Source organism: Patagioenas fasciata, chromosome 1 (genome assembly GCF_037038585.1).
Source record: "Patagioenas fasciata isolate bPatFas1 chromosome 1, bPatFas1.hap1, whole genome shotgun sequence".
Classification (NCBI taxonomy): domain Eukaryota; kingdom Metazoa; phylum Chordata; class Aves; order Columbiformes; family Columbidae; genus Patagioenas; species Patagioenas fasciata.
In genome coordinates this window covers 150,683,551-150,704,561 of record NC_092520.1, presented here as the reverse complement: position 1 = coordinate 150,704,561, position 21,011 = coordinate 150,683,551, and the positions used below count along the sequence as shown (strand labels likewise).

At 35.9% G+C, this 21,011-nt stretch overlaps 2 protein-coding genes across 35 annotated transcripts in view; one reads left to right on the top strand and one right to left on the bottom strand.

Moving 5' to 3' along the window:
- CACNA1C (calcium voltage-gated channel subunit alpha1 C) overlaps positions 1-10,510 on the bottom strand; it is a 488,413-nt gene extending 477,903 nt beyond the window's left edge. For 9 of the 33 annotated variants that reach the window (XM_071817651.1, XM_071817713.1, XM_071817673.1 and 6 more), the window contains exon 1: positions 9,807-10,501. In XM_071817651.1, coding sequence (XP_071673752.1) covers positions 9,807-9,936 — 130 coding nt within the window. In that variant the 5' untranslated portion in view covers positions 9,937-10,501. Of the gene's footprint in view, positions 1-9,806 lie in introns of all 33 variants that reach the window. The other 24 variants (XM_071817786.1, XM_071817697.1, XM_071817666.1 and 21 more) reach the window with 10 other exon arrangements.
- Positions 1-21,011, top strand: part of DCP1B (decapping mRNA 1B) — a 46,583-nt gene that overhangs the window by 3,617 nt on the left and 21,955 nt on the right. For both annotated transcript variants that reach the window (XM_065841320.2, XM_071817796.1), the window contains one exon: positions 154-281. In XM_065841320.2, the coding sequence (XP_065697392.1) occupies positions 154-281 (128 nt within the window). The remainder of the gene's footprint in view (positions 1-153; positions 282-21,011) is intronic.

The following is a 21,011-nucleotide window of genomic DNA, read 5'->3' as shown; positions in this document are numbered from 1 at the left end:
AGTCAATTGTTATTTCCTTGGCAACAAAATTAGACTTTCATAGTATCTCTTAGAAATAAAATTAAAAAAAAAAAATTGAGAACTATATGGTGAAGAAATTGTAGTTGTTTCTTTTTCCTTGAGTTGATGTGATTTCTAATTGATAATTTTTAGATCAGCTTCTCCAAGACATGGCTTCACAATTATGAACAGACTGAGCATGGAAAATCGAACAGAACCTATTACTAAAGACCTCGATTTCCAGCTGCAGGACCCTTTTCTACTATACAGAAATGCCAGATGTAAGTATGTGATATGTTGGGTTAAATACTGAAGAAGTTAGGCCCTCTTTAGAGTGTGTTCTTGGTTAAGGCAGTCCAAATTATTAGACTGCAGCTTTCAAGGGCTGAAACTAGCTGGTTAACAGTTACAATTGAAGGAATACAGTTTGCTTTTTGGCATGCTGAAGGAGTCACTCAGTGCTTCCTAAAATGCCACCCTTCTAAAGAAAGTATTAGAATGTGCTTAACAGTAATCTCTTCATTTAACTGACAAATAGTAGACTTTTATGGTCCTGTGTATGTGATGGGTGTAGAGACTCACAGAAATATTGTCTGTTCTAAATATACCCCAGTCAGTGTTGGGAAGTCTCACCATAAAGCAGATCTACTGACAGCTGGAGTGGTATTTGTAGTCTTGGTTTTCTGCATCAAAATAGACAAATGGAGCCAATTCAAAGCCCGTGTTCTGCTTCAGCTACAAAATACTGTCCTTGCAGCAAGTTGGAAGGCAGGTTACTTCTCGATTATGAGGAGTGACTCTTGACAACATAGTGTTGAGCCTAATTTAAATCGTGACGAAAGACAAAGTTATTACTTTGGGCTCTGTGTTTATCTTGCATGATTATACAAGAATTAGCAAGTGTCAGGCAAACTCAGAAATAAGTGGAAGACGAGAGAAAGCTGTACTTTTACATGCAGATATACTAACGGACTGTTACAGTGTGCAATTATATGAGAATGAACAGGTTTAAATATACAGTTTATATCTGTACTTGGAAGCAGAGCTGTAGTATGATGTATACTTTCTGCTTGACGCATAGAATCAGGTCGCAAAAATGTTTTGTGTAAACTGTGATGCAGAAGTGTTCCCTCTGGATGAAGTAAAAGCAGAGGAAATTTGTGACATAGAAGGCAGCCCGGTTTGATAATCTCCTGGACCTTTTTACTTCATAAACTAATTTGGCATGGGAAAGTATATCAAGAGGGAATCCTGTTGTTCACACACAATATGTGTTAGAAACAATAGAGAAACAACATTTTGAATCCTCTCAAAAATTGAAGTTTCGTTTAGGTTGTTTAATATTCTGACAAATAATTGAAATGACCAAAGAAATGGAAAAGACATTTGGACACCTCCAGGTTAATCTAGACTAGACCAGACGCTAGGATTTTATGTACCATGAGACCTATTTTTCCCATCTGATTTTGAAGATCCTTTCCTATGTACATGTAATCTTTTTTAAACTCCTTTTGAAATTCCATTAGGAGTTTATTTATGTATATACTAATATCTACCTTTTGAAATGCAATATATTAATTTTTCTTTTTTGTTGAGATGGTTGGTGTAGAAAGAGTAACTAGAAGTTGTCATAACTGTGCTGACATGAAGTAAGATCATCTTTAGTCTGATTACTGCATGTAAACTGTGATTCATTTGGGGTTTTTTATTAGGAGAAAAAAATAGGAGTTTTGGGAGGTGTAGGCTGTTTGTTCCCCAAGAAGTGTCAGAATCATGGATTTGCGGGGTCTCAAAAATAACTACTAAGGTGCTTCTGAGCAGTGGACCTATGTTCAAGTAACTCGTCTGGGGCTTTTTGCCTAATTGTGCAACAGCAAAATGCAGAAGGCTCCTTTCTGGCTTCTGTCTAGGCAATGTGTGGTTTTTCTAGGGTAGCTACTGCTGAATTGTGTTTGCAGAGCATGTGTTTGCAGAGCATCAAGGCCTTCTCAGTTTCTCACATTGCCTTGCCAGTGAATAGGCTGGGGGTGCACAAGTGTTTGGGAGAGGACGCAGGTGTGACAGCTGACCCCAACGGCCTGAAGGAATACCCAACACTGTGTGGTGTTGTGCTCAGCAATAAAAGCTGAGGGAAGGAGGAGGAATGGCGGATGTTTGGAGCTACAGTTTTTGTCTTCCTAAGTAACCATCCTCCACAATGGAGCCCTGGTTTCCTGGAAGTGGCTAAATAGCTGCCTGCTGATGGAAAGCAGTGAATTAATTCCTTATTTTGCTTTGCTTGCATGGACAGCTTTGGTTTACCTATTAACCTCTCTTCAGTTTCAAACCACGAGTTTTCTTGGTTTTGCCTTTCTGATTCTCTCCGCGTCCCACTGAGGGGAGGGAGTGAACGGCTGCATGGGGCTGAGCTGCTGGCTGGGGTGAGCCCATAGCACCTACACTGACAATTTTCCAGTGGCAACATGAAAGTAACACCTTTCTTTTGGTTTAGGATCTCTCAGCCGCAAGATCTGAGAGCTTCTGGACCTCGTGGTGCCCTTTACTGTATCATTCCCTTGAGTGCAACCGTAAAAAAGAAATAACAAGATCCTCAGCCAGGGTACTCCCAGTTTTATAAAGGCATATTCAGCTTGGGTCTGTGAGTCTGATTTTTACTGCAATAAGCCGTTTGATCTACCCATGAGTTTATCTATATATATGTTATTTGATTTGAGAATTTTCTAGTCTGAGACAAGATTCATATTTGCTTTACTAAAAAAAATCTACTAGTTTAGTATTTCTTTTAGTGTCAGATGTGCTCCAGGTTTAGCGGTATGTTGCTCCTCGTTATTTACCTTCCTAAACTAATCTTGCAAAGTTCTCTAAGAAAACTGGAGGTCTTGGTACTTCAAAGGAAAAACTGTTGTTTTCTCAGATTTTCTTAGAAATATGGATGTTATCAGAGCAAGCCGGCATTACAGACCCACAGAAGAAAAGTTACTTAGCAAAATTTGACTTTTCCAGGTTTTCTTTAGGTCCTTACAGATTGTTCACATGGTGATTTATCCACTAAGATGCAGATAACTATAGCCCTTTCTTCCTTCTATTTTAAAGCTACATAAAATTAAGGAGCCTCATCAACATTAATACATAGAATGTATCATAGAATCACAGAATGTATCATAGACTCATAGAAGTATCTGTTTTTCCTATGGTCTCATCTAAACACTCTTCTGAATATCTGTCTTGAATTTTCTGTATGAATTTTTTCCTTGTGTTTTGATGGACTTCACAACTTGCCTGTATAATTTTTGCAAAATTAAGGCTTCACACTTCTTCCTTAATAAATGGAGTATTCATCCAAAACTGGGTTTCTGAGGTCCTAATCTTATAATATTATTTTTATCTCCTGCTTCTAGCTACTAACAAGGAGTACTCAGTAATAGTTGTTTACTTGGCAAAACAGTAGACAGTTTGGCAGTAATACTTTAACAGGATCTGGAAACAAGTTATCTGTTTCTAACTTTGTGTTTGAGTTGGTTACTTCTGACTCTATTTTTCATACATATTTTTTTATTAGATGTAACTAAGCTAGCAGAGTTTCCTCTGTTTTTCTGGTTGCTTTCCCAGGACATACCTTTGGGTTTTGTGACTGTAAATTTCAAAAAAATTCAAATGCAAGCATTTGGAGAAATAAAGAAGTCCTGCCCAGTGTTTTGTTTCTTCCAATATTTTGAATATTTGTTGAAACCAACTTCATTTCAGTACAGCTAAATATCTGTGGCTGGTTGTATCACACTAAATAAATGCTCTTGGCAGCAGAAGGTGGTACTTGCATTCTGGACAAGTCTGCCAACAGTTTGTCATGTTCTAGCTATCATTTTGTAAAGATTGCTTTGCAATTACAATAGAAAAAGCTTCCCAAAATTATGCACAATAAATGTAAGCTTTATTATTACTTACAATAAGAAAAGAAATATTTTAATCTTTTTGCTCTGTTGGTTTTCATATATCTTCTATTGTTCCATATGATCTTGGTCATGTAAAGCTGAAATACTGTCTAAACACCATGTTGCAGACACCTACAGTCGAATCCCAGGACTTTTCAGTCTGGATTTGGGGATCTGTGCCAGTTAATGTTTCCACTGATCCACTGTTTCACAGAAAAGTTTAGTTTGGGAAATCTGTTAGGCTAGAGCTAGGATTATTCATTTCAAAGCTGGAAGGGAAGCTCAAATTACAGTTTTTGTTGCCAGCAGAAATCCTTGTCCACCAAGAAACAGAAGGTTTATGGGTCAAGTTGATATTTTCAATGTGACCTTTAAACTTACGTAGTTAACTGCATTTTTAGATGCTTGCTTTGTGAGAGCATGACAGTAATTCTGGTTTTGTTTAGATCATCTAGTGATTTGAAGGATTTTAAAAAATTTCCTGGGTTCTATATTTGAATAATCTTAACTACATAGTTAGTACTTTTTTTTTTTTTTCCTTAATCCTTGGTGATATTTATTGGGAAAACTAATGTTTAGAGCCCGTTGCTTAATATTTGATATGCTGGTTTATATGAGATAATTCAGAAGAAATGCATAACTGTAAATTATTGGTTAAACTAACTTAATTTTCTCCTTTTAGCACTGGTCAACTATATAATTTACTTACAACTGTTCTCAACTGTATTTTGTGCCAGGTGTATATGGGTGTATGCTGGATCATTGAATTATTTCTGATGTTGACTGATTTATCATTTTATCACTGAATATTGTTTTTCATGTTTATAGACACAGGGAATTTGGTGAATGTTAAGTTGCATATCTTAGAGCTGACTTCAGCTTGAGCTTTTCAGCTGCCAGAAAAAAATAGTGTGCTAATTATGACAATGATCTGATGCAGGTTAATTGGGTGCTTTTGTGATATAGCAAGTGGAGAAAGAAACTGTGTGACAGGTCAACAAATATTTTATATCTGACTAGATTCTATACGTATTTGGGCATAGAAGTTACTTTCATTTCTGTGCTACATTTGTAGCAAGGCCTTTGATTATGTCATCTCCTGGGTTTGAAGCCGGATGAAGCTTCCTATCAGATGTGGCATATTCTACTGAATCTGAGCTTTTGCAGAGGTTAAGGAAGCGGTACAAAAGCAGACCAGGCATGCCTAGTTTTGGTAAAACTGTCTAGACACATGTGATATGTACATAACCTCATACTAGTTTCAGTTGTCCAGTTTAACTTGCCACCATATGTCTACCAGAACCCTGAAAATTTGGTATCATTTTTGCACATTCCCACACTGCAACGATGTCCAGTAGATGAGATGGGATGGGAGGGAGAAGGAAGATTGCCAGGTTTCTAAAGAAGTAGCATAAGTTTGGGGGTTTGTTTGTGTTTTGGTTTGGTTTTGTTTGTTTGGGGAGTTTTTGTTTTGGTTTGGTTGTTTGGTTGGTTGTTTTTTGTTGTTTGTTTGTTTGGTTTTTTTTCCCCGGTAGGTCATATTCATTTATATGTGAAATTTTTTCCAAATATATGCTTGGGGATAAGTGAATGAAAAATGTTCAGGAAAAGGTAATGGTGTATATTTTTCTTAAACTATCATTTTTTGTTCTTAAACCCTATGTAACAGTGTCCTAAAGCCCTCTCAAACAGAACAACTCACGTTCTTGGAGACCAGTTGTGGCTAATATCAGGTCACTCTTCTAAGTAAATTCATCCTGGTAAAAAATTCTAAATGGATAACAAGTGTCCCACTTCTGTAGGCATTTCTAAAGACCCACTGACCTTGCAAGTAGCATTTCTCTTGTGAAGAACATCTTGGTTTGAAGACCATTAGAAATTTGCTTCCGAAGAGAAAGCAGGATACAACAGTAATAGAATTTGGGTGATACGTAAAAATGAATATGTCATTAAAAACAATCTTCTTTTGGATACTATAGTGTCTTTTTTACCTTGAAATATGCTGTATATTCTGTAATTCAGTATTTTAAATATTTTCTTCCTTCTGACGTATGTTTTTATTCAAGTGTGAAAACAGCATTTGTTGATTAAATTTACTTGTGTATATATTTAGATTCAGCCTTCTGCATATTGACCAATAAACAACTACTTGCTCAATTGTTTCCATTGAGACAGCAAAATAGATATTCAAGGCTTTGTTTTTATGATATAATAGAGTTTCTGTTTGGTTTTTGGTTTCAGTAAAATTGTCAGTTTAAAATGGAGAGCCTTATTTATCAGCCTCCTACCTGCCAACATACAGTATCTGGTCCAATAACAGAAAAAAACCCAACAGGGTGAACACTGTGTATTCAAATGACTATTCCTCAAATGCACATTTGTCTCTTTGAATTTTGAAACAAATACCTTTAAATGTTTTTAACTTCACTCAATTTGTATTGTATTTCTCTAAACTCAGTGGTCTGCTGTTCAGAAATATTACATGGCTTTCTGTTGCTGCATCGTTAAACAAAATACTCTGTTTTTATTACAGCTGAATAACTTAAGAACAATTTTTTGAGGTTAAGTTTGATTGCAAAATTATTATTCTGGCCTGCTAGAACCTTCATGCTTTGTTGAAGAAAATATTTATGTAGTTTGAGAAACATTTCTCAGAGTTTTAATTTGGAACAGAAGTGTTTGAAAAGTGAAAGCTCCAACTAAAGAAATTCAAAGTAATTTTGGCACAAGGGCCTTGCCCTCAGTGTAGGTATGTGCTTCTCAGCCTGTTGTTTGCTAAACAGATTTGGCTAAAGCCTTTTTCTTTTTTTAAAGCCTGCATGGGCTGACTACTGCCATTTGTTCAGAATACAAATGCTTGTGGTTTACCTGAGGTTCTGTCCTTGGGGACATTTTTGTCTCAGAGAAATAAACAAATTGTTCCTCCTTCTTCCCATTCCACTTTCTCTCCTTTCATCAGCATTATAAAAATTCATCATGTATCCAGCAAGACAAAACAGCAGCATCGGTCAAAATTACCTTCCCTGGATGTTACCGACCTTAAAGTGAAACCTCAGTTTTGCTGAGGCTATTGGAATGTTAACAGTGCCAAGCAGAGATAATATTTTCCTTTTTAAAATTTAAAAGGAAAATATGCATACTGAAAATACTTAAATTTTGTAATAAGAATTTATTCTAAACCCCAAAAATTGAGGTTGCAGCATGAGCCTTGGCATGTTGCATGCCTTATTTTCTTTGGAAACTCGTTTTACATTTTGTGTCCCACAAACTATTTTATAGTTTGTTATGTGTAAATTTTCTGGAGAGAAGCAAATAAACCGGAGCAGGAAGAAACTTGCTTATTAGATGCACAGTGATGATTTTTTTTTCACGTGAGATGCTGTCTAGCACTGAGTTTACTGATTTCATTGTACCTACACTCAGAAATTATCTGTTCTTAGACCAGTTTATAAAAGCATATGTAAAAGCATTACTAATTACCTACTGCGTTTCCCATATAGTTCCTCACTTTGTGGTCTATACTTCAACACACTAATGATTTTAGTGTGCTTAGAAGATGGTATAAATATTTTCAGAATGTCAAGAAAAATAATAAACTGCCCCTTGGAAATTATTATAGATATTAAAATTTTTATAAGGATATAAATGTACATATTTTATGTTTTATTATATTTTCATGCTTTCTATTTCTCATTTTAATTTTCAAGAATACCTAAAAAATCTTTCATGCTTGCCTTTTGAGATATAAAAATATTATTGTAACTTGATGGCATAACTAAACCTTGTTTTGCAGTCAGGTGTGGACAGACATGCAGCAGGGCTGGCTGAAGGCAGGTGGTGTTTGAGATGGGAAATCGTGATCTTGCTGTCTCGTGGTTAGTTGGCTTCCCTGTTCTAGAGTTTACAACCTGATATGCCTGGTTTTGAAATCTGTAACTAAGCTCTGCTTGAGTCTATAGAACCAGGAGTGGATTTTTAATGTAGTGAAAAGGACAGGATAATTTGTTGTAGAGTGTACATATATGCAAATTACCTTAAGAAATAATTGAAAAAGTGCCCTAGTATATATTCTTCTTTTGTAACTTGTAGCTGATCATAATTTCTTCTTTTCCTAACTGTCTGTCTCACTGAAGCTAGCCCTGTTTTGGGCAGAAGGCTGCACTAAATGACACGCAAAGGCCCGAACCACACTAAATCATTGATGTGATTCTAGAATTAGCAGGTACTGGTTAGTTCTACTTTAGAGTGTTTGAGATTTTTTTTGTGCTTATTGTGGAGAGTAAATGACTTAGGTTTTTAAGGTTTCAAGTAAAACAAACAATGCAGTGGAAGAACTATGTTATCCCTTTTTTGCTTGTTTTTCTTAAAGCAAAATTTTTTGTACTAGTAAGTATTTCTGGGTTTATTTTTTCTGCAGCTGCCTTATTAATATTTTCCTTTAAATACAATATATGTTTTCAGTGTGAATTGTACATGCCAGTTGTGAAGGCCTTAAGATATGAGTTTTGATGCATAAAACTGTATCCCTTGTCACCCCACCCAGTTCAGCACAGATACTTCTATTCAGCCTTTCCTAAAAGGGTATTTTTGTTGTTCCTTCCTCAGCCTTCCTGCCCTGCAGATTTGTTAGCAGTTGTGGAAGCCTGAGTAAAGCAAAGGGCTTAGAATGCTTTGCATTTGTCCTGTGGCTTTTTGCAGCTGTAACTATGATGACTGCAGCCACCTTTTTGCTCTAATGATGTGTTTCTGTTGTGTGATGAAGGTGGTAAAAAAAAAAAAAGGTGTAAGGAAAAGTAGTGCAGTAATCCTAACGTAGGTTTTCAGTTATGTGGAATGATGGAATCCAATCTGAAAGTCAGAGAAACTATATGTCACGTGAGAAGAAACAGGCTAAGGAGCTAAGATAACAAAGCTATGTAGTTTTTTGATGGCTGGTAATTATTTTGTGCGTGGTGGAACTGTATTCCTGCCTGGGCAAACAAATTGGTAGGAAAAGTATATCGAATAGAATTACAAGCATGTATCAACCATCCTGCAGTCGCGGATGAGTTTCTGTATAGAACGAAAGGAGTCTAATACTGTGTGTATCTACTAGACACAGTCTTTGTTTCCCATTTATGGATGTCAGCATATAAGCAACATATTAGCTTGTCTGGACGTTTAGGGCTGAGTGTGTACTGCCAGCACTGAGAATTCCGGACATCTTTTCAAGATAAGATAGGCATATGATGCAGTAAAGCTCAAGAGTTCAAGTTGGAACAGATAATTATTTTTTTAAATAGGTTCTTTTCATGTGACTACCTGTATACCCTCTACTTCATACACACCTCCTTGTATAGTATAAAATGGTAGATATTTCCAGATCAGTGTAAATATGTACATGAATGCATATATATTTTTTCTGCAAATGAAAATATTACAGAGCTAGTTGCTTTTTAGAAACCTCTTGCATAACTCCCTTCACATGTGCATTTAATATTTTGAGCTTTTGTATGTTTTAATCTTCTTAGCCTCATCGCCTATGAAACAAAACTTTTTTTTTTTATTCCTTATACTTACTTGCCTTTTTTTTTTTCTCTCATGTCAAAGCAGAAGTGGGAAAGCGATGTTCATGAGATACTCAAAAGACAATATATTGCCAAGCGAAGCCACCCATCTTTTGACTCCACAGATTTGAGAATTAACAGAATTATCTAAATCCTGTGGTAGTGTGATCGCACATACAGGACTTCACAGTACATTATCCACAACTATAAGTTATTAGTATCATTTCATACATTATATAAACTCTTCTATTTAAATAGAAAGGGAATACTTATCCAAGCAAGGAAATACCAGTACAGTTTGTGTGCACAGAACTAGGTAATATTGTCTTACCTCCAGGTTTGATGTAGAAGCAGTTAAGCTGAGTTTCATGCACCAGCTTCCCCTTGTACTTAGTTTCGGGTTCCCCTGGCTGGTGGCTGGGTAGAGGGTGATACGCTTGCCGAACTAAGGCTTGAAACATTTTAAAATTCCAAGAAACGTTGAAACAACTGAACCTGAGTATATTTTCTATATATAGTAAAGGTAAATTCCTTTCGGTGAATAGTTTCCTGCTTCAGAGTTATTTTATGTAGTAGCCTCATGCAGAAGTTAAAACCCGAATGTTGCTTTAAACTACTGACAAGTTCGTCTTTTAATCTAGAAACTATTTTCCAGCTCTTTGAAACCTCTGCAATATCTCTTGCATTATCCTTCCTTTCCTTGCTCTTCACTCCTAATCCTTTTCTTGTCCTCTGTGCCTTCTGCTGAGCTGGAGCCTTCTCCTCCCCCTGTGGTTTTTTAGGAAAACTTGGATTGAGAAGTGGAGATAATAGGCGCCATCCACCCGTCAGCTCATCACCTCACCGAGCCCTGACGATCTCTGGTTTCTGTATATCAGCACGGACTTCTCTGATAATATCCTCTTCTGTTTGAAAAAAAATAGGTTTGTCTAGTAGGGGGTGGACTTCACTCCTGACATAGCCAGAAAACTTCTTGTGGAATGTGAGCTTGCTCACTGGCACTCTTTTATATGTGTGTATATATATATATAAAAATATTTGTAACCTTCTCTCAAAACATGGAAGATAAATATGTGAGCAAGTGTATCCCACAGCGCATATACAAGCTGCTCACTTCTGACTAGTATTGATTTAATACAAGCTCTTGAGTGCCTCATCAGCTCTCTCTTCGTCAAAACAAGCCTTAAATCGGCAGTAAACAATACTTTTCAATTACAGGAGTTAAAAAGAAAGAAACCCTTCTCAAGTATAAGATAGCATACCCTTTAAAGGACAAGGAATGTGTTCTATACAGAAACATGGTGCAACTGTTCCAGTGGAATTCCTCTAAGACTGCAAATGCAGTGTTGCTTTTTGTCTTAACTGGCGTACAAACTAGTAACAGCGTTGGGCTTATTCCTTGCTATCTGCTGTCCTTTAATGGTTGTGGCTGCAGCCTAGTTGTTGGGTTTGCAATGCAGAGCTTGCTTTAATAAAATGTAATAAAATATATTGTCTTCGTATTGTAATGTATTGCTTAAAACCAGTCTTTAAAAAGTGGGGGTTTGACCTGCTAGCTTCATTATTTGGACATAGATACTCCTAGGTCTTTTGGAGCCTGTTACAGTAATCCCTTTGCATAGCAATATTATTTATATGAGTAAAAACAACCAGGGATTCTGTAGCCAGGGGAAAAAAAATGTAAGTGATGTAAGACACATGCTTCAGGTCAGAAGTCAACAATAAAGGGACTAGGAAGATTCTTCCTGTGAATCATCTGGTTCTGGTCATTGTCTTAGACAGGATATGGACTTTCAGTTTGATGAGCTCCAACAATTTTTTTGTCTCTGTCAAACAAAGTGCCTTTCTGCAAAATTTTAGTATTATTTGCTTAACAACATAGAGTGTTAAATCCTCTGCACAGGCACATGTAGATTCTCACAATAATGAGGTTCATGAAAACTCATAATTAGAAAAGGAGAGAAATAACACTGGATTTTTATGTAAGGTATCATATGCCTTCCTGCAGTGCTTCACCTCGTTTTTGTTGTTGTCATCACTCTTCTGGTTTTATTCTGGTTTTATCTCACATGAATATTTTGTACATATCTCTCTCAAACAGAAAACAAAGTAGAGGTTCGAATTTTCACTGAGATAGTTAAAAGCTGAAGGAGAGGAGAGCAGAAGATGATTACTGATATGTTTTATTCCTAAAGGATTATCCATGAGCTAGTAAAATACTGCTGACTCCTGAAGCAAAACGAAATACACACTTTAACTTTCTGTGTGAAAATAATACAACTGCTGTAATGAAAATCACTCAATGCAAAATTCCAGATTTTTATATGAATTTAAGTGTATATCTGTTCCATATTCAGGGATTCAAAATTGCAGTGTACTTCCCAGTAGTGCTATTGTGCAATGTCAAACTGTTAATGTAAAATGAATTTGATAAATGTATTTGGGTTGGGTTTTTGTTGTTGTTGTTCATTTGGGGGGGTGGCATTTTTGTTGTTGTTACTTGTGTGTGTTTGTTGTTGGTTTTCCTCCTGTTGGATTACAGGTTTGAAACTAGGAAATGCTTACTGCTTAAGTTGTATTTTCTTGGTGACAAACTTGATCTCAAGAGTAAATTATTTTTCTCCCAATGTACTTATACCCACACATAATGTTTTCTGTGTGAGAAGGTAGGAAAGTCAGTAAACTGTTCATATTCGTAGTAATCTAAACACTAACTTCAATAGTTAAAATAATTTTTTAAAAATATATACAAATATGCTAAAAGATTTAAAGCAATCAAAAGAAAGCAGTAAGGTAGTTTGAAGAGGTGGTATTTGTATCTTCTTAAAGAAATTATGAAATTGCAACTTTCACAAGAAGAAAGTAGGTCATTTAATTATTTTAATTATTATTTTAATTAATACTTTAAGATTAAACGTAGTGATTAAAGTGTCCAAAATGCAGCCATCCACTGAAATTTATCTTGCAAGCACAGCATGAACCTACCCACAACTGGACTAAACTTATTACTGTCTGCCTGTCACTACATCAGAACATTGAAAGTCCTTTCTGTGCCCATGAAATTGTGTTGTATGGCTAAAAATCGTACATAGATAGAAATTCACAGCGGCAACTCTGCAGATAAGCAGATGTTACTGAAGGCAATCTCACAGCCGACAAGAGGAGGAATGGCTACAGACTAGAATAAAAGGACTTCTTAATGTGTTGAATATAACATGTTAACAAGCTATGGCAAATCGATAAAAGCAAATGCATAAGATATGCTGTAAATATGGACTAAGCATTTGAAATTTCAGGAAGACTAGTTGACTTTACCTTTGCCTGTTTCTGTGTGGGTTTTTTTAATTCTTTTTCTAACCATTTCAGAAATAGATATGTATAGGAAAAATGATGGCATGTACAAAGTAAACAAATGAAAAAATACAATTTTTTTTTTTAATTCAGTTATCTTATTTCTTAGGTGTTACTTGTTATAAGAAGAAGTATACATATACATATGTATATATATAAAAGCAACTGAAACTTTTGTTGTTGCGTGTTTAGAACTTAGTCCAGATCTGCAAATATATTTCTGTTACGTAGGATCTGAAGGTGTGCAATGAAGAAATAAGAGAGGAGATCACAGCAGTCAGATTTGGAAACATCATCTATAGTTAAGGTTGCTTTTTTCCCTCGTGAAGCCCTTTTTGAAGTTGTTCATAATTTTGTGGGAGTTAAACCATATGGAGTGACAGGTCATCAGACTGATTATAGTAAAAATTCAGGTTTCAGGAAAAAATAACATAAAATAACATGCTATTGAACACCTATCTGAGATGAAAATATTCTTCCTTCTTTTTTCCATTCTTTCGTATTTTACTGAAAAAAATGACATCGTCAGAGTTTGGAGAACTTGACCTTGGACTTCACCATAGCTCTGGAACTGGAAGTGTACTTTGACCTTTGGCAGGTACCCCAGAGATGCACTTTAAAAATCTTTGGGAACATATTCTTAGATTTGACTAAATTATAAATGAGAACCATGATGTTCTAATCCTAATGAGTCCTCTACTAACGGTGTATGTCACATACAGTAGAAGTAACTTTATCCCCACAGGACTAGAAGCCCAGATACTCCACAAGAAACGTAACAGAAGCTGCTGCTTGTCTTAACCTAGTGAAGGCAGAGTGGAAATAAAAAGGCTGGAAACTGAGAAGGTGAACACAGCTCTACTTCCTATTATTGAAAACAAAAGCAATTTTTTTTTGTCTTCAGGTTGGAAAGGCAGTGTTGTCCCTTTCTCCTTGATTGAGGAGACTTCTCAGTGCTTTTAGCTATGAGGTATGATGTGATGTGCATAGAATCAAGAAAAGACTGTGGTTTCTAGTTCCACTTCTCCATGGGATAGTGTTCTGTTAGAGTAAGCTTTTCTGCTAATAGAATTCATGGATATATATTTAACCTAGATTTTTCTGATGTCATTTTTGTGTTGTATTCAGATGATTCCTGTAGATCAGGGCCTGACTTCATTTCAGTGCATAGTAGACGTTTTATGATTTGCTGCAGAAAGCAGAGAATGTAGAGAACTGGTAAACTAATATAGGTAATAGTTTCAGATGTTGAGGTGTTACATTTCTTTTCCACTGAGCCATTCTCTGATGGGATATTTTTCTTGGGAAATGTGCTTTTGCTGACTCAAGATATTTGATTTGATTTTTAGCTTTGCTGCAGACTTCTTCATTTGCCTTTCTAAAGTCAGTGTCTATCATTCTTCTACATCAAAAATGGAACAGTACTTTCACTTACCATTTGTTTATCTTAATACCACTTCACTTAGCTTTTGCATTCCTGGAGTGAGACTGTTTAATCATTTCCATTACACAAGGCAATGGAGCTCCAATCTGATGTGGACGTTTCAGAAGTCTATTGTGAAATAGTAATGAGAACCACTTGTTATTTAAGAACAACTTATAAATAAGAACAATAAAGGATTATTAAGAACAACTTTTTATTTAAGAAATGGATAGTCTGGCGTCTGCAGACTTCCTGCCTTAATTTCAGTGTCACACATCATCACGATTTAAAAATTATTTGGAACTGATGATGCAACGGCAGTGAATGTGACTGGAAAGCCAGTGGTGAGGGAAAATATAAACCTACTAAGCCAGATGGATCGTAACATAGATCCTATTCCTGTGTCATGACTAAAAATTTCTTGTAGCATCAACAGAGTGCAATTTTAAGAGAATTCTTGCAAATTCAAGTAAAGAACCTGCTTATGGACACTTACATCTCCTGAGCTTTATGAAAATACATGTATGAATGCACTTTAAAGTTTCCTACGGTACTAACATAACTTTAGCTTTGGGGCATTCTAGTAAGACAGTGTTGATAATGTCTGCTACAAAGCTGTTTTTTTTCCTAAAATTTTTCTGATAAATTCTGATTAAAAATCTGCCTGAAGTCAGGCTATCCCAGTAGAGCCATAGATATGATTTAATAAATAATCTACCATCTCTTAGTTGTCCCTTTTTGCCTCATGAAATCAGAAGTATTTGCTGGCTGTATCTGGCAGTCTGCAAGCTGGTCACCGAAGTTTCATGTTGGTTGGAGATGGCAGGGATACTTCAGGGTCCATCCGACTAACAAAAAATTGCTTCTTGCTTTGCTTTAAGGCATAGTTCCAGGCACAATTAAACACATGGTGGTAAGGAACTTATTCTTGTCTTCAATAGTGTTGCCAGTCATTGCCCACTCTCAACCCATCTGCTTTTGGGGAAATGAGTTTTGAGGGACTTTTGCATTTTGTTGGGGTTGTTGTTGTTGTATTTTTTCTTGTTATTTTAGCATGGGTTTCTTTTTTAAGAAAGTTGCTTGAACAGTTCCTTCCTGACTTGAATTTGACTGGTCAAACTCAGCTTTTTCACTCTCTACGTGTTATCGTCAGTTTGCATTAAGGTGTCTCTGAGCAGGATGCTTTTCTCTTTAATAACTGACTTTCTTCCTATTTGTTCATGCATAATGTTTGAAATAACGAAAATACTGAGTCATCCTTTTCCCTGTCTATATTAAAAGTTCCCCAAGCAAGTGGATCAGGAGCTTTACCAATGATTAAATGAAAGACCAAGTGTCTGGTGATTTTACAGGGTTCGTTTTTTCTCACCAGCTTTTTAGGAATTTAAGTTAAGCTCGTATCAAAATACAGGTTTCGGTTGTTTGAAAAATTCTTACCTTGCTTCAGTTTCTTGGCATTTTTGTGCCTGGGAGATCATAAAACTTTTCATTCCCCTCTAAGAACTTCCAGAAATAACAGGATATATCTATGTTGAATTTCCATTGTTTATAAACAAATACATTTGGTTTATATGTGTTTTGCATTGTGCTGCTTTACATAATCTAGAGAAGTAGGAGACCTGAAAGATGCAATCCTGTTAATGACCCATGTCACTGTCAATATGGTATAATAGGATGAAAATTATTTTTCTTCTAGTGTTTTGGTATTAAATACCTAAAGAGCTAAGCAACATGTTCTGTCTGAAAGAACTTTAAAGCTATAAACAACTAAAAGAACCTCAAGGCTCCTAAACTAGCAAATACCAAAATTAAGGTTGCTTGTGTGATCTCTCTGTTTTGCTTATGGAATTTTAAATTACATGATCATGTTCTTTTGCAATAAGGATTTTGCTTCAGTTATCAAATATTCTGAATAGCGTTCATGGAAATGTGGCTACGCAGTATTCTGTTTTTATCTCATTACTGGTATGTGGGCCTCTTGTTTTGTTAGATACCACTGAAGTTCTGCACTAGGAACAGAACTATTAATTGTTTTTTTCTTGGTTTTGGTGATTAGTAAATCAGTATAATAGCTGATAACTCGTGAATAAGCTGAACTGTTGTACTTTGCTCAGATTAGAAGTAGTATTCTTCCCATTTTTTACAAACTAGGATCATAGGGCAAAGTAGTTACAATTACAGAGATCAACTGAATGCAAGATGTCTGACTTTAAATTTCTCAGGCCTAATTTTTCCAATATATTTATTATTTGTATGTCCAAAAACATTTACAGACTTCAGTTGTGATTGTAAGTAGCTGTTGTTTTTGCAGGCCTTGCAATAAAATCTTACACCCAGGTCTAGGACCTCAAATCGAACACTGGGAAATAAACCGAACACACTCAGTGACAGCCACTTAAGATGACATTTCACAACTTGTGTATCATTGCATAATATCTCTGGGACAGCGTCAGAGATGGAATTCAGCTTTCCAAGGTAGTGTGCAGCTGCAGGGTTTGTATATCTACTTTAATTTGTTCCAGTCCTCTCTTGCTTTATGCTGCAGAACAGGATGTGGAGCTTCAACAGGCAAATCTTCACTGCTCAACCCTGAGCAAAGTGGAAGAAGCATTGTAGACTTGTATCATAATTGTAAAGGCAGCATCTTGGACAAAGGGATCACATTTGCGTTGGAGTAGAAGAGCACAAAATTAACAAGACATGCTTTAATTCATGTTTTAAGCTCAGAACTCATACATTAAAAATTATTCTTGTGGATATAACCTACTTTGGTTCTTTTTTCAGTAGATCCTGCAAAATGGAGGCTCCAATAGTCTAGAAAGTACTAGAAAAAGAGATGCAAGCTTTGATAGATTGCCGAATAGTCAAATATTACATGAATGGTAGGCAGCAAGAGAAAAGATGAACAACATAAAGGAGTCTTACTACCTTGTAAGATGTGCATAGAGAAACTGCATTTTAATATAGCAAATTGTGGATTTATATATTTAGGAGCAAGAATCTAGGCCATACGTAGGGAATAAAGTACCTTAAGGTGCGTGATATCAAGAATAAACCAAGAAAATTAAAGAATTGTTTTATTTATGTATTTATTTTTAATACCAGCAAGTGTAAAACAGATTCTAGGTACAGGGCAGTCTCTAGTCGGTAGTTGATATTTCTGTATTTACTTTTACCAAGCTTCAATACTGTATGCAGTCTGCAGAGCAACATCTAAAAAATACAAAGTTGCAGATACAGTGAACCCAAAACTTTGATAATGGAAACATCTATCCAGAAGACAAAAATCTAATAGCTGGAAGTCGAAGCTAGGCAAATGAAGAGTAAAATAAACAATCCTAGAGCAAATGCCTTCCTTTCTAATAGGATACTTGGCATGAATTATGGAAGTTGTTAAGAAATTCTTGATCATTGTAATAAATAAATGTTTCAGATTTTGAGAGGTTAGAAATTGTCATCTATAATTCTGGTAGATAGCAGCTGTCAGCTTCTGCTTATAAATAGTATCAAGTGCTCTGGTGTTGGTGAGGACAGGAGAAATCCATAGCCAAAAAATGAAAATCGTAAGGCGGAAACTGTAGAATTAGCTCTGAAGTTGTGATTTCAAAATTAAGTATTATATTTCCTGAAATTCAAGCACTGAGCTATATTAAATGAGTTTCACAGATTTTGTTAAAATTTTTCAGTTTGATTTATGAATAACTTACCTTTTTCAAATTCTAAAAATGCCAAAGACTGATATCCCTTAATATTTAATAATTTCAATTAGATGATTGAAGTAATTTGTATAGATTATTTCTGTTCAATATTGATTTTCTTGTTGATTTGATACCTGCATTATGTCCTTCTAGTCTTGTGTAATCTTGTTAATAACATCGTAACTTTGGTGTCTTTCTTTAATGTAATCAATTCATTACCAAGTCCCATTTATTTTAGTAAATTACTTTGGAACTGTTGAAAGGGGATGAATAGATGTGTACTGACTTATCCGTATAAAACTAGTTCTCCTTATTGGGCTTTTGTTAGCTACTTTTCATGTAACTGGCTCACTGGGTTATCAGAAGAGACTTCGATTTGTTTTTTTCTTTTTCTGTTTTTTGTTTGTTTTGTTTTGAGTTTTTTTACAATAATCTCTTCTTGGATAACTTGGTTTCTGAAGCTGGGCCTAGAAGTGACTTAATATTTCCTTTTTTATGCTGCAGTAGAGTTTGCTTTGTGCCTCTGCTGTTTAGTGATTCAGTTGTGCCTCCGCTGTTCGATGATTCATTTTTAACATGTGAACATTTTAGTGAAATTACCGTTCTACAGATGATACTTAATTCAGGATTTCCTTTCTGTCAAACAGTCTGATTGAGATGGAGGGCAGATAAAAGTAATCTATTTAGATTTAATCCTGATAAAACATGCGGTGTTTTCATGCTAGTAGAAAGCTTGTGGTGGAATTTATATTGTGTGCGTATTTAGTTTTCATTAAGCAGCTTCCTAGCTTGACAGCTACAGTTTCTAAACATCTTAGGTTCTTTTCCTGGTCCTGGGTTTTTGTGTGGTGTCATACACATAAACATTTTTTTGCCATTTTGTGTTCAGCTTTAATCAAGAAGATGGCCATTAATACATATTTTATTACTATATTTTGGTTTCATTAAATATAGATTATAGCAGAATATGCTACCGTAGTATGAATCTCCAGCATGGTTACTCCAGGTGATGAGCACTCAATATGAAAACATACACTGATGTACTTTGCATACCTGGTTTCTCCAGTTTCCACTGAGTTATGTCCTTCTCCCTGGTCCATTGTTCTTGCCATGCATGAAAGAGCTTGCAGTACGTTGTGCTGTGACAAATGGAGCTGCTGTGTGATTATTTGTCAGTGTATTTCTGAGGTGTTCATGTGTTCTGGACAGATGGGAGAAGTGTGGGAGGAAGAAGAGGACCGTCCACTTCTGAAAAATTTCACTACTGAATGGGTGAGCTGTAAGCTCAGAGGATGTTGGGTTTGGGTTTTAGCTTATGTTCAGCTGTGCTGCCTAGGCTGGGTTGGAAGTACCATTTAACTGAGGTAAGAAAGGAGGTGGGGGTGGGTTCGAAGCTCAGGTAACATCTAGGCTGAAGGTCTCTGGATCTGCAATATCCTGGCTTAAAGCTTCAGTTAAGATGTGATATATTGCCGAGTGGTGGTTTGGTCTGGTGGGACAAACAGTAATTAGTGTCCTTATTCTGCGATTTGAAGTGAGTCTGCATTTGTTTGAATTGTATTTCAAAGTATCAGTTGTAGTTCTGTAAAATCAGAAATGGTCTTTGATACTGGTAATCAGACAGTTTACTTGTGTGTGTCACTGAGTTGAGCTGAAGTACCTTGCTTCTGCTGCTGATTCCCACCTTTCAACTTTTAATGGCCAGAAGCACTGCGGTATTTCCATGGGACTGTCAGCTTTCAAATTTGTTGGATATTCATAAATAGTCCAGGACAAGTTTGATCAATTGGCCAAAATGTGAATCTGTTCAGCCTGTCTTGCATATTGGTGATGCCACCAGCTGTGGCAGACATTTAAAAAAAAAAAGAGAGAGGATGGAGCAGATGGTCAAAGTTTCTACACTGGAGGTTTTTTTTTTATAACAAAGAAACAGGTTTGACTTGTCTGGGGTTTTCAGTCTGCTTACTATGTTGTCACATTGAAGAGTATAGGGTTACTTGTAATATGGTTTTCAAATGTTTTTCACCAGAAGGATGCATAGTTTTGCCAAATAGGTCAGTGTTTTGGAACCTTGTGAATTGTTTGGACACTTTTCTACAGGTTTGCAGTTTATTATTATATACTTGTTGCAATATGTCAAAATGTTAATGTCTATTTTAAACGCATATTTTAATGCTAATATCTGTGTTGCAAATGTACTATGTTACTTGCCTTTTTTAGGTGAGTTGTAAAAATCATCATCATGCTTTCTAAAAGTTAATCATAAAAAGGACTGTGGATCTTTTAAATGTTATTTATTGTATGTCTAAATGGTGGCTGTTGGGTTTTGGGGTTTTTTTAGGCTTTTCAACAGTATGCTATATGGAACAGTTGAACCATTTTTAGCTATATAAAAGACAACACATGGCTGAAAATTTGAGGGGGAATGGAGATAAGTATTACACTTGTGTCTTAGAAGGAGCTGTACATTTGTTTTCGCTCCAAACATTAACAAAGCCAACATATACTTCGTATGCCGTGGTTCTGTGGAGTTGAAGAAGTGGTGATTGCTTTTGGATTCTGCCAATTTAAGGAAATATTACATGATTGGGGTCAGTGTTGCTGTTGCTATTAGACAGGTACTCAATCCATTTCTGCTCCTTTTAAGTAAAATCTTGCCCCTACGGTGTTTGAAGACATGTTAGGAATTGCCATTTCTTAGTAAGATAAAAGGAGATTTCTGGCCTGTGGTGTGGTAGGAGGGGGCAGGGGAAGGAACACTGCTATTTGCTACCATATAACGTAAAGGGAACATGAATGTTACTCAAGGTTGCAGTGATAGAGAAGGGAAGATCCATGTTAACCCTTTAAGTGTTTCTCCCTTCCTTTTCTCATGGCAAGTTTGCGCCTGAGGTTAAAAATAGGACAGTTACCCCAACAAATGTGGACAGATTGTTTTGAGACAGTGTTGTAGATATTTTTTCCCAGGCTTTTACAAGAGCTATATAAGATGGTTGTGAGTGGAAAAAAGCTCCCTGTTTATGATGATTATGGAAGCTGCACTAACTACAGTTCCATTATGGCT